Source organism: Octodon degus, unplaced genomic scaffold (assembly GCF_000260255.1).
Source record: "Octodon degus isolate 3935 unplaced genomic scaffold, OctDeg1.0 scaffold00051, whole genome shotgun sequence".
Lineage (NCBI taxonomy): Eukaryota > Metazoa > Chordata > Mammalia > Rodentia > Octodontidae > Octodon > Octodon degus.
Window position 1 is genome coordinate 8,055,785 of NW_004524627.1, and position 13,005 is coordinate 8,068,789.

General features: G+C 39.2%; 1 protein-coding gene across 6 annotated transcripts in view; it reads left to right on the forward strand.

Annotated features, from left to right (window-relative positions):
• The window catches only part of Lrch1 (leucine rich repeats and calponin homology domain containing 1), a 196,840-nt gene that overhangs the window by 148,793 nt on the left and 35,042 nt on the right, over window positions 1–13,005 (forward strand). For all 6 annotated transcript variants that reach the window (XM_004633081.2, XM_023717263.1, XM_023717259.1 and 3 more), the window contains 5 exons: window positions 2,866–2,952; window positions 6,027–6,116; window positions 6,225–6,261; window positions 11,990–12,043; window positions 12,705–12,777. In XM_004633081.2, the coding sequence (XP_004633138.1) occupies window positions 2,866–2,952; window positions 6,027–6,116; window positions 6,225–6,261; window positions 11,990–12,043; window positions 12,705–12,777 (341 nt within the window). The remainder of the gene's footprint in view (window positions 1–2,865; window positions 2,953–6,026; window positions 6,117–6,224; window positions 6,262–11,989; window positions 12,044–12,704; window positions 12,778–13,005) is intronic.

Consider the following 13,005-nt stretch of genomic DNA (forward strand, 5'->3'; position numbering starts at 1 on the left):
ACTTTGAATACACAGATACAAAATGGACATTCATCTGTATACCCTTTTTTGGTTAAGTTCCATTATTTGAATATTATAGGTGTGTTAACTCAGCAAAATAATCTAAAAGAGTCCAGTAGTCCATAATAGTATTGGGTCTTCTGCTTGACTGGCAATGTCAGAAATTGTTGACCTGAGTCCCCTACAGCTCAACATAACAGCACGGCTTTACTTCTTATATTTCGTTTTTATACTTTTCTGGTGGATGGTTGAGACCAAGGTAAAGCAGGACCTGTGCAACAAGAGTTGTAGCTTTTGTGACCCACTTTTATTTAAACAAGCTGATATTCTTACCCAGTGATTAAGAAGCTGCACGTTATACTGTGTCACATGCTTGTCATGGTATTGAGCTATACAGTGTGACTTAGACTGTTCTGTGGTGTTATAATGAAATAGCAAAGATGGCTGCAGTAGAGACAGTGCACATCTGGTACACAGTTCTGGAAGCCAAGAAGTCCAATATGAAGAGGCCCTGTGTGAGGGCATTTGGGCTGCATCAGACATGGCAGGTGACACTGCCTATCAAGAGAGTGCAGGACAGAGAGCAAGAGAGACCAGGGCTCTCTTTAATAAGGAACCCACTCATGTGCAATGAAATTACTCCCCACCTTTCATGTGGTATCTTAGTTACTTCTCTTGTCACTGACACACAGTACCTGATACCTATAACTCCTAAAGGAGAAGGGTTTATTTTTGGCTCACAATTTGTAGAGGCTTCAGGCCATGGTTGACTGACTCTAAGGCAGGGCAGCATAACAGAGGAAAAAGAGCTCACAGCATGAGAGTGGAGAGTGGAGAGAAATTAAGGGAGGAGAAAGGAAGATAGCTGCTTTCAGACCATGCCCACCAGTGCCCCACCTCCTCTGACCAATTTTACCTCCAAATGTTACACTTAGCTGTAAACTCATCGATGGACTAATCCACTGATAAGTTTCACACTCCCATGATCCTGTCACCTGTCAAAAGCATCACCTATGGGTGCATGAGGCTTTGAGGGGACATCTAAATATAAATCATAACATAAGGTCAGAGCCCTTATGACCAAATCACCTCTTAAAGGTCTCACTTCTCCACTGGCATTCGGGATTAAGTTTCTCACACTGGATCTTGGGCAGACACTTCAAACCATAGCACTGTGCAAAGCTGTACCTCTTTGTTAGCCTTAAATTTCATCTGATTTGAGGTGGCCAGTAGAAGTGTCATGTAGAAAATTGGCTAGTGAGTCCAAACTAGAGATTTTACATTCCTTCTTCGCTAGAAAAAGCCAATAGCTAGACCAGAAGCACTCTGTAGTGCTAGTCCTCTTCCTCACCCAGAGATTTTTTAGTTTGAAACCTTAGAAAAGCATCAGTCTCTAATGTCCAGGTCCCAAATCTAGCACCTGGCATAGCTAACGTTTATTAAATAGTACATATAAGCACAATCTTAAATAGGGCACAGGTAAAATTCTTTTTTTTATATATATATGATCCTGTGAGATGTTGTCCTACATTTCACAGACAACAGAACAGGAGCACAGAGGGATTATGTTGCCCCAAGGTTACAGAGGACCAACATTTGGCCCCTAGGAATCTTGGGCCATGTGAGTATCCTTTGCACTCCTCAGCCTGTAAAGGTTTATTTGGGCAAGAGTCACAAGTGATCTTATCAAACGATGAGGCATTTCCACAGGAATTGAATTTGAACCTTGTGACACAGAATAGATAACTTTGTTCCTGGAATTACATTTTCCATGATCCGGGGATGAACCTTATGTCATACCTTGTAGAGATCTCTCCATTTAGTGAGGATTTATCATTTTTTGAAATTTTTGTCGACTTAGAGAGTATCATTGCATTCTATGGTAGGAATAACTAAGGGTGATCAAATCTTTCTCACGCTTTAAAAAAAATACTGGAAATAAACTTTCCAGTATTACTTTATTGTTTATATTTCTGTGATTCCAAGGAATCCAAGTTTGATCAGAGAGTCAGAATCACAGGGTCAAAGAGTTATTTTTAAAATTAGATAAAACTTTGGAAACTCCATTCTCAGTTTTCCATTCATTGCTCTTAGCCTGAACTGTGAATCAGGATTATATCTAGAGCTTTATGAAATATTCTACCCTAATTGGCATCATATCTACTTGGGAATATTCTACCTGGCATGTTTTTAAAGCTACACAGATAATTTTGCTGTGCATGGGCTTTCAGCTGCAAACCCCTTTCCCACACTGAACCCACTATTATGTCAAAGTAAGAAACCTCAGCCATGCTGCCTAAACTGGAGCTGGAAGCCAGGAAGTAGTGCAGAGCAGTCCTCTCAGCCCCCTAGAAAATGCTGTGGAGCCAAGAAAGTGGGCTGTGGGGTGTATGTGTCTGGCCTATTGCCTGATTGTACACAGGGGCAGTCGGGGGCTTGACGGTGTTGCACTAAGCTGATGTCCTGTGGCTATTTTTGTGACACCCATCCCCTACCTTTCAGGGTGTTGATATGTCTTCACTCTAAGGTTGAATTTGTCAAAACCATTTTTATAAATTAGATGGAGTTTTATACATTTAATCTTTTTTTTAAATTTTATTTATTTGTGTGTGTGTGTGTGTGTGTGTGTGTGTGTGGCCAGCTCAGCCCACCTGGGGGCGGGGCTGGCTGGCATGTGGTGCTGGGGGATTGAACCGCAGTCCCTATGCTTTGCTAAGCTTGTTCTAAGTAGGTGGTTTAGACCACTGAGCCATCTCACCAGCCCTTTTTTTTTTAATTTTATTTATATACATTTACTCTTAAGAACCTAAATAATACTCATCTTTTAGTGATCATTTTCATTCTAATACTTGGTTTGTGTTACAGACTAAATTCACCCAAAGATCAAGACATGGATATAGCAATGATTCAGCAGCTGAGAGAAGCAGTAGATTTACTGCAAGATCCCAACGGGTATGCAAGGCTCTCCTCGGCCTGGCTTTTCTGTGGGAATAATGCCTACTGATTTACTGAACGCATTATCTAAATCTCTGCTATATTTTTACACACAATTTGATATCAGTCTAACCTCTAACAAAGTGAAGTCATTTTAATTGCCTATATTCCAAGGTCCAAAAGGGAAGGAGGCCAATTTCTGCAGAAATTGAGATCAATTCCCCTTTCTCTACCTTGTAATAACATTCATTCACTTCTTATGAAAATCTTACAGGATTTTTTATGTAATTCTTAGAAAACAGAAATATGATAAAAATGCATAAAGTTTAAACTGCTGTTTTATAAAGATATAAGACAATTTTTCTAAATAGAAATTAAATACTACCATATTTATCTGGTAGTGCCAATTTGCTAACTAAATAATACATTTCTGAAGATTTGTGTTGTAAGTTACACTTTAAATTGGCCATTGTCACTAATATGCACTTGATATAGTTGATAATTTTTTTGGTTTCTTAGCAAAAGATGATGGAATTCCCATGGATAAAATGTTTTTCAGTAAGATGATATTAAATATCAGGTAATAACTACATGATCCCTAGAAAAAATACACTCAAGGCTTATCCTTGGTTAAGTATCCAGGTGTCCTGCAATTTAAATCTGAAGATGATATGGTCTAATAGTAAGAAGAACGTGAGAGTCACACCGCAGCACTCTCAGCTGGGTTCTGGGGATTTAGGGAAAGGGTGATTAGTGAGCTCAGACTTCCAGTAAGAACACTCCACCGATGCAGCCTGGCCCTGAAGGAGTAGTTGCCAGCCTTGGTAAGTGTGGCTGGGAATGTTCAGCAGTTGTTATAGAAAGCATTTTAGTTTTGCAGACACTAATTGAGTGCTTAGAACAGGGAAGAACTACATTGTGCACCTTGGGGGAATATAAAGACGAACAACACAGTTCCTGCCTCCTGAGAACATGTATTGCTCATAGCTAGAACAACTAGAGATAGCCTTGTGCAGTTATTTCTAAGTGCAACAGCCTGAGTTACAGATTTTTAAAAATGATAGACAGTGCTTAACCCCAGGAAAAGTGAAATAACTGGATGGATCTTCTGGAAGGCTGGCATCTTTAACTGATGTCTTTAATGACTGGCTGTTTGATGGAGAACATACCTCTGGGTTGAATGAGAAGCATTTGCAAATGCATAGAGGCCAGAGAGAATGGAACTGGTTTGGATAAGTTCTGACAAAAGGGAAGTTCTCCACCCAGGCTTGCCTCAGTATGATTTATGGAACTTTTTCAACATAGATACAAGGCATGGAACTCAGGGTTGCTCATACTTTTGCTGTGAAGTCAAGATTGAGAATCACCAGAGAGGCAATGTGGAGTAGGACAGGGTATCCCAGTCAGCTTTCTGCTGTGGCAGCAAATACTGGAGATCAGTCTATTTAGACAAGATTTATTTCAGTTCACAGTTTTGGGGGTTTCAGTCTATGACTGGTTGGGCCTGTTGCTTTGGGCCTGTGGAGGCACAGCACATTAGGGTGGGAGCCTGTGGGTGAGCAAACCCATTCACCATATAGCTGGATGCAAAGAGTGAGAAATAGGAAGGCCCAGGATCCCAGTGTTCCCTCCAAGGGCTGCGATGTGACCAGATCTCCTCCCAGGGCTCACTTGAATATCCATCACCTTCCAGGGGTACTAAGCCTGGGGTCAGTGGCTTCACACGTGCTCCTTTGGTGTATGCTTAGCTCAGCCATAGCATGGGGAATGGCCTCAGATGCTGTGTTGAGGAGCTGAGACTTTATTTTATGTGCATAAGGAGGCAGTGATGGTTTGGGAACATGATTATTCATGTTAATAAGTCTCCTTAACATCTGGCTTAAACCCTGGCTTAATATGCATTGAATTAGGTGTGTTCAAAGACCTGAATTCCACATACTTACTGAAGGTAGTCAACAACAAAGCAGAAAGCAGGACAAGAGAGACTGTATGTATCTAGGTACAAATGTTTGCAGTTATAATGAGTTCAGGAAATGGCATGGCTCGTAGGAAGAAGTGGCTTCAAACCTAGCTTCAACATCAGTTAATTTAGGTAGGTTGTATGATTTTAAGTTATAGTTCTCTCCCTAAAGTAATCCACTACTTTGGCTCCATTATATATATATATATGTGTGTGTGTGTGTGTGTTGTTTATCTTGTCATACTATAATATGCAACTCTAATTGTCTAATACTATTTCTCTGAGCCAATGTTACAGTGGGCGGTATGTTAATAGCCTATTAAAATGTTAGTTGCTTATTGAAATCCTGTCCTTGCTGGAGTTATAGCTCAATGACACAATGCTGCCTGGGAAGTGTGAGGCCCTGAGTTTGATTTCCTGAACCAAAGAATAAAGTAAAAGTAAAAGTAAAAACAAAAAAGAAATGAAATGAAGTAGAGTACTTGCCTTTTAACATGGCTTATAACTTATATTACATAAAAATGTTCTGGAGGGGGAAAATGTGAACCTCTTAAAATTACAGAAGTTCAGTAACTATATGGAAGCCAATATGAAATTAAAAATACATATCAAAATGCTCATGAATTTTTTGCTTGTTTTGGTGCTGCGGATTAAACCCAGGCTATTGTGCATGCTGGGCAAGCGTTCTGCCACTGACCTATGTGCTTAATCTTGAATTCTTATTTTTGAAGTGATAGTATTAGTCTATGACAGAAAGATTGTTATAACCAAATGTCTTTTTGCATGCACTGTAATGTAATACTTTCAGCAACTTGCCTCTCTGCAGTTTTAGGATAAAATTTAGTATATGCTACCTCTAAAAATTATGATTTTATAAGAAATTACTATTTCATTGTAAACAAGTTGGATTTCATTACCAATAGCAAATAGAAAATTCACATTTAGGCATATGGTAGAAAAATACCACACAACTTAAAATTTCTTCCATAAACCGTTCATCATTTAATGCTAAAGGTAAATGTCACTTTTTAGTATATTAAACTTTTAAACTAAGTATGACCAATTACATTTATGAAAAATAAAAGTTGAATCAACTCACTATTTTAGATTGCCATTTTTTCCTACTCTTTAGATTAAACGCAGATATGACAGAAAGAAGCATTTTAAATCTGTATCCTATGGGAACCGCTGAAGACTTAGCATTACCAGATTCTGCACTAAAGTATGTTTGCCCTTTTATAACTAAATGCTTTTTTTTTTTTTTTTACATTGAAGTAGTAATGTTTTAAATTCCACTTTATGTCTTCTTTTTTCTGTCCTTCTTCTGTAGTGGTCAAATAGAGCTGGAGACATCTCCAATGTGTGAGGTAAGACCAGAATTTTGTAGAAAGCCACCTTATTTGTAAAGACTTACAGGGGGAAAGCATAGTTAAGAGGGAGGCCATTCTCCGTATTTGCTCAGGACACGTTTTTCAACTGTTGGATGTTTTTACCCTTTACTTCAGCTTATCTGTTACACCTCACCTTCCATTGAAGGTGGAAGTTATTTATTGCTCTTAGATTATCTAAAGTTTTTACAGAGAGATAGTCTCGCTGAGTCAGGCAGTGGCCCCTAAGATACATAGGGAACCTGCTGTGTCAGAGGTTGGGGTAGGGTCATTCACAGCAGATTCTAGAACTGAGAACAAAGTCAACCTGGGGAAAATAAACCGGAACAATTTTTCATGCCTGTATATTGTAATATGAGCTACTACTTTGAGATAACAATACACAATGTACTAACCATTGTTGGTCTTCTACAATCTTGTTTTGAAATTTTATATCATTGTTTTAATTGTTTATTTTTCTTTAAAATAAAAAAAGCCTTACAAATAAAGGAAAAGAAACTGGAAAAGAGCTAAAAAATAACAAATGAATTGGAGATATCTAGGATCAAAAGAATACCATGAAGAGATACTGATGGGATTATTTAGGGACAGAAAAAGGGAAAGCTAAGTAGACCTACATTGGGCTTAGAATTTGAGTAGCTGTAGGCAAAGCAGTTTTGATATTAAAGTAGACATTAACCTAAAAGGTCCCCAACAAAAAGTGTTACTCCATTGATGGAGTGTGGTAAGTTAGAGCTGGTAATCCTGGAGTTAGGGCCTCTTGCAACCTGTCACATCCCTGTCACATCCCCAATAGTGAATGCTATTAGGACGGCTGAGACAAACTGACTTTTTCACAGGGTGTGTGGTTGCATGGTTAAACTGAGGGACTTGCAGTAGTGTTGGGGACCAACCCCCCTCCCAAAGACTTGCTGACTCTGGGCCAGTTCATTAACCTCTCTAAACTTAGCCTTTGTTTTGAGGAAATTGAGATCATAATAATAGCTATTGTGAAACTCAAATGAGATTATTGGAGAATGCCTCCCAGCCCAGGGCACATGTGGCCAGCTCTTATTCTGCTTCTCTGTTACTGTGTTTGGTGCGGCTTTCGCATGCAGTCACAGCGCCATCTCTGCCTCAAGTGGGGATGTCACTGAACTGCCTGCTAGCAGGGTGTACAGGATGCTTTTTTATTAGTTGGCCTCTCGGGACTGCTTCCTCAGGCTCTCCATTTAGATTGGTTTTTGATCTCTGAAAGCTGGTTTTCAACTCCGTATTTTTAAATAATTTTAAACATGTAAAACACTGCGAAAAATGAAGTATGAATTTCTATAAGAGGACACAGAATGTCACAGTCTCATAGTCAGATTTACTAGTTACTGATTGACCATCCCTAATCTGAAAAATTCAAAATTAAAACATACTCTAAAACTCTAAGCACCAACATAATGCCACAAATGTGACAAAAATGGCTAAAATTACCTTCAGGGCATGCACATGAGGGATATAGGAAATGTATTTCGTGTATAGATAAGGATCCTATCCCCAAAGCTAGCTTATTATGTGCCGTGCTCTGCAGTCTGAAATCCAAAGCACTTCTGGTCCCAAACTCTTTAGATAACACATACGGAAGCTATGTTAGCATTCCGCCACGTTCACTGTTTTGTTTTTTACTCTCTCCCTCTCTTCACATACATTAATTCGAAATATTTAAGGATAAGTTTTATTCATCACAGTTTTTTTTATCCTAAAACACTACAGTATATGTTTTCTAAGAATGGGGATTATTAAGTCTTACATAACCACATTTCAGTTATGAAATTCATAACCTTACACTGAGAACAAATACACTTTCATCTAATCTACCACCCATGCTCCAGATTGATCAGTTAATCTAAGATGCTCTTCAAAGGAGTCCTTTCCTGCCAGTGCAGATGTTGCCTTCAATTGTCAGGTATTTATAGCCTCCTTTCTGCTGGAACATTACATGACCTTTCTTTGATTTATGGCCTTGAAGTTGCAGGCTGGCCTGGATCACTATGTAGCCCATGCTGGCCTTGAAGTTTTGCAGAATACAAGCCTTCCTTTTTTTAACGAAGTGACCTTCCCTTGGTGTTTGATATTTGCTCATGATTAGATTTGAGTTGTTCTGCTTTCTTATTTGGGGTCCCGCCCAGGTGACATTGTGTATGGTCAGGATGTCACACTTGGGGGCGTGGCATGTGTCCATCTGTCTCTCGCTGGTCTCTTAATTTAATCACCCACTTGAAGTGTAACCCCACTTACTTACTGTATAATCACCATTTTATTTTTCCTGTGCCACTAAGCCTGTGAAGAGATGCCTGAAGATCATCCTGGTGGCTTGCCATGGTGACCTGCTCCTATAGTCTCAGGCTTCTGGGAGGCCGAGACAGGAGAACTGAGATACTGACTTAGTGAGGCCTTGTCTCAAAATAAAAGACAAAACAAAGCAAAACAAAATTCTGGGGATATAGTTCAATGTGAAATTCCTGAGTCCAGCCCCGAGTCCAGCGTAGACTTGCTCCAAGCAAGTCAGTTGTGCTCTTTCTTCCCCAGAGTGAACTCCCTGCCTGCTTTGTTCAGGGCAATTGAATTAGTGTTTAAACATAGGACGTGCCTGGTATAATCTACCTTGGTGCTTTTATTAAAGTATGCTGCTTAAAATGTCCTTGTACTTACACATGTACAGGTCTTTTTTTAAGAAATATACCTAGATTTTGGGATTGTAAGAGTTAGCAGAAAGATACAAAGTCTCTAGGAAAAATACTACTGTTCTTCCTCCATTCGACTCATCATGTTTTATGTTATTTTAATATAAGGATGTATTTCTTTGGTTAAATAGTCATATTTGATGTAAGGAATTCTTCCTTCTTGGGGCAGCTCTCTCTTTGATAGACATGAGTCCATGATTTTAAAAAGAAAGGAAAAGAAATTCATAAGAACCAAGGAGGCAGGGCATTCCCAAAGCCAGTGACTATGATGGCGCAGGTCCTCTTCTGTGTGTGGCTCCTTTTCTGATCTCCCACTTTGTTCAGGAAGAAAGCAGCACCCTTCAGCCTAGGTGTCCCTGGTTTGCCACTTGCTGAGCACACGTGCTATGGAGGCCTGGAGTGTGAACAGTGTGAAGTGGCCCTCATTTTAAGCAAGGCTTGAAAGTTGCCCAGGACAGATATTGAAAACACACAGGGCAGAATAAGAAATGGATGGCCTGCAGTCCTGAGTATGTTCTCTGTGCTCAGGCAGACGGAAAGGGGTAGAGAGAGGAGTGGGCTCAGACTGTGTGACTGTGGCCAGGAGACAGCTGCGCAAGGCAGCAGTGGTGGGCTCAGGCCCTGTGGGAGCCGGGAAGCCCAGTGACTGAGGCCAAGCTGTGGCTCAGTCTGCACTTGGGAGCTGTCACCATCTCTGACCTCAAACACGCTTTATTTTATTCTCTGTTTTCATTTTATCAGTCAGGTTTGCAGTACATAATAATTGCATTTGTCAGGGGACTTGATACATGTACATAACACAGCTTAATTCTTATTTGTCCCCTGCCCTTCCTCTCCCACTGTGTTCCTTCCAACTCATGGTCCCCTGCTCATTTGTAAAACTCTATTTTCATATTTTTCTTTCAATTCCTTTTTCCATCCCTTTTCTCTCCCATTTGTTTATCTCCTGGTATCTTATTCCAATTCCCATTTGAATAGATCACCTACTTTCTATTACATATTTTCTTTTTCTCTATATTTTGGGTTCCTCATATAAAAGAAACTGCAATATTTAAGCTTGTGTGTTTGATTTATTTCACTTAATATTATAGTCTCAAGGTGCACCCATTTACTTCTGAATGCTTCAAGTTTAGCCTTCTTTGTGGCAGCATAAAAGGTTTAATTGTTGTGCAGAAATACCACATTCATGTTGGTGGGCCTGTAGACCATTTCCAAGATTTAGGTATTGTAAATTGTGCTAACTGCTATAGACATAGGTATGCATGTATCATAATAATATGATTATTTATATTAATCTTTCTGAAAGAAAGATACTGAGTAGGTGAATAGGTTGAATGGGATTTCTGGTTTTTAGTTTTTTGTCATATCTCCACACTGATTTCCATAGTGGTGATACTAGCTTCCATTTCCACCAACAATGGAGAAGAGTTCTTCCCTATTGCCTCATCAGCATTTATTTTTTAATTTCTTGATGGAAGCCATTCATGGTGGAGTAAGATTTGTCAGTGTTGCTGTAATTTGCATTTTTCCAATGGCAGGTAATTTTGATTAAATATACTTTAGAAGACTGCCCTCATTAAGTCTGAGTAGTACATTATATGTTATAATGCATTATATATTACATATAATATATTAATATACAAATAGTGTGATTACATTATACATTATATATTATATAATAATTATACTGCATTATATATTACATTATGATATATAATATGCAAATGAATATTTACATATGGCATAATACATTATGTATTATATAATATGTATAAATATAATAGTATGTAATATATAATAATATAACAGTGGTTGTATATTATGTCAAGTAGGACAATGTATTGAGAAAGCAATAGGAAAAATTCAAGTAAGGAGCTTCTTACAGAAAGTATCAAACTCACAGTTATTTGTTAACAGTTTTTAACAAAGCTAACAAGAGATATTAATGACATTTTATTCTAAAAATGTTTGAACCTTGGATTTGTGTTAAAATTGAGAACACTTAATTCGTATTCCTCAGGAATGAGTGACTTGGCTTAATTTGATGTGAATTGGTGGCATATGTGAATATGATTGTATTAGTTATCACCAAATTTTTTTTGGAAGGTAGATCAGTAGGGTCTTGGTCACCACATAAAGAAGACAGACCTGGAAGACGGCACTAGCATGCATCCCTCTGGGGCTTCTTGTCTCTCAGTGCTCCTCTCTTACCGTTTTAGTTTGTCCCTCAGCCATCATTTTTCCCCTTCCATCCAGTCTCTAATCTGGCCACCTTTATGGGCTTATGTATGCCCTAAATAATGACTTCCAAATGCTAGATCTGTAGTATATGTCCCAGTCCCGCTCCTTTCCCTAGCGTTCAGATTGCATCTCCTGCTTCTGTAAATTTGCATTGTCTGTGTGGCTTAACTGAAACTAATGACTTCCTTTTGAATCGCAGTACCCGCCCCACCCCCAGTTATTTCAGGTGAAAACCATGACCAGCACACGTCACCATGATTTTCTTTTAACCAGTAGTGCCAAAGCACACTGATATTGAGCTGATCTCATGAGATTTTCCCAGGCAATCTGGGGTCTAAGAATGTGCACTTATTAAAAGCTCTCAATGTGATTCTGTATGTTTTGGAACTGCTACCCTGGACCATTTCTAAAAGCCATAATTAATATGAGGCTGGGAGCCAGGCTATAGCTTGGTAACCCTGCAAGGTAGGCTATGGTTTATGGACTTGGGGAAGTGAACTCTGCTGGAAAAAGTCCTTACCTTAATTTGTATGATACTTCAGGTTTGATTTTTTTTTATAAATGCAGTTGCATACCTTAAAAATGATATTGTGAACTACTTAGCTGTTTAACACTCTAATTAGTTCAGCATATATTCATTGTTTTTGACTGGGCCAGGGATGTGATGGAGAAAAAAAACACATTTGTTGCCTCCTCAGTTTCACAGTGTAATGGAACATACCATCCTTTTTTTTTCTCTCTCTCTTTTCTTAAAGGTGCAAAATGACTTAACATTGCAGAGTAATGGAAGCCAGTATTCTCCAGATGAGGTAAGTTTCCTGAAGATTAATGGAAGCTGAGATATTCCATGAAGGCTGTATTAAAATATCTTTTACACAAGTATATAAACTAAGACTGTGACTAATGGGTTAATTAAAGATACTCAGGGGGATGCTCATTGCTCCCCTCTTCCTCTCACTGGCTAGCGTAGCCTTATCTGGCCCTCTGAATAATGGGTTTACTTTTTATAAGAAACATTTTTGAAAACCTAATGCAAGAACATCTGAAGAAAACAGAATAGAAATGACTGGAATCAGCTACCTTTAGAAAGTCTTCGGCATGTGCTTTCTGTGTAGGTGAGACTTCTGTCAGTGCTGCTCGTGTTGGGTTCGTGAGTCTTTGGTACACACACGTGGGCTCCTGCGTACCACTCACCTAGCTGGGGGAAAAGCAGACTGCCACTTTCACAAGACTGCAAGACATATTTGTAATGAGCAAATAAAAAAACCGCATGGGTCACCCCAAAACAACATTCTGTTGGTTATATATACTCCTGAAAACATTTGCGCAGTGATTTTTCTAAAGCCAGGATTGCATCCCACAATAGCAAATGCAAAGAAGGAGTGCTGCTCTAGTGATCGCCAACCATAGAGAAGGATACACAGTTCGGCTTCGTATTGCCCCTAATATCCTTTTCTTCCAACCTCACAGATGAGAGCGAGCTCTCCCACAGTCTCTCCCACTGTCAACAGCACAGCTCCTTTTGGCCTGAAGCCTCGATCAGGTAAATTAAACCCCAGTCCCTTATGTCATTCCTCTACTAAATAGCTTGGTGGTTTCTTTTTAGCATTTAAATTGAGCCATGAACATCGTCAGTTCTGGTAAGCTCGATCCCTGGCATCAGAGCTATATGACAGCTTGGCAAGTCAGAGTCTGAAGCTATGATTTCAGTGAGTCAGTTGTTAGGTCCTGCTGTCAGGAATAGACAGCTTTCCTTCTTTTGAACCAGCAA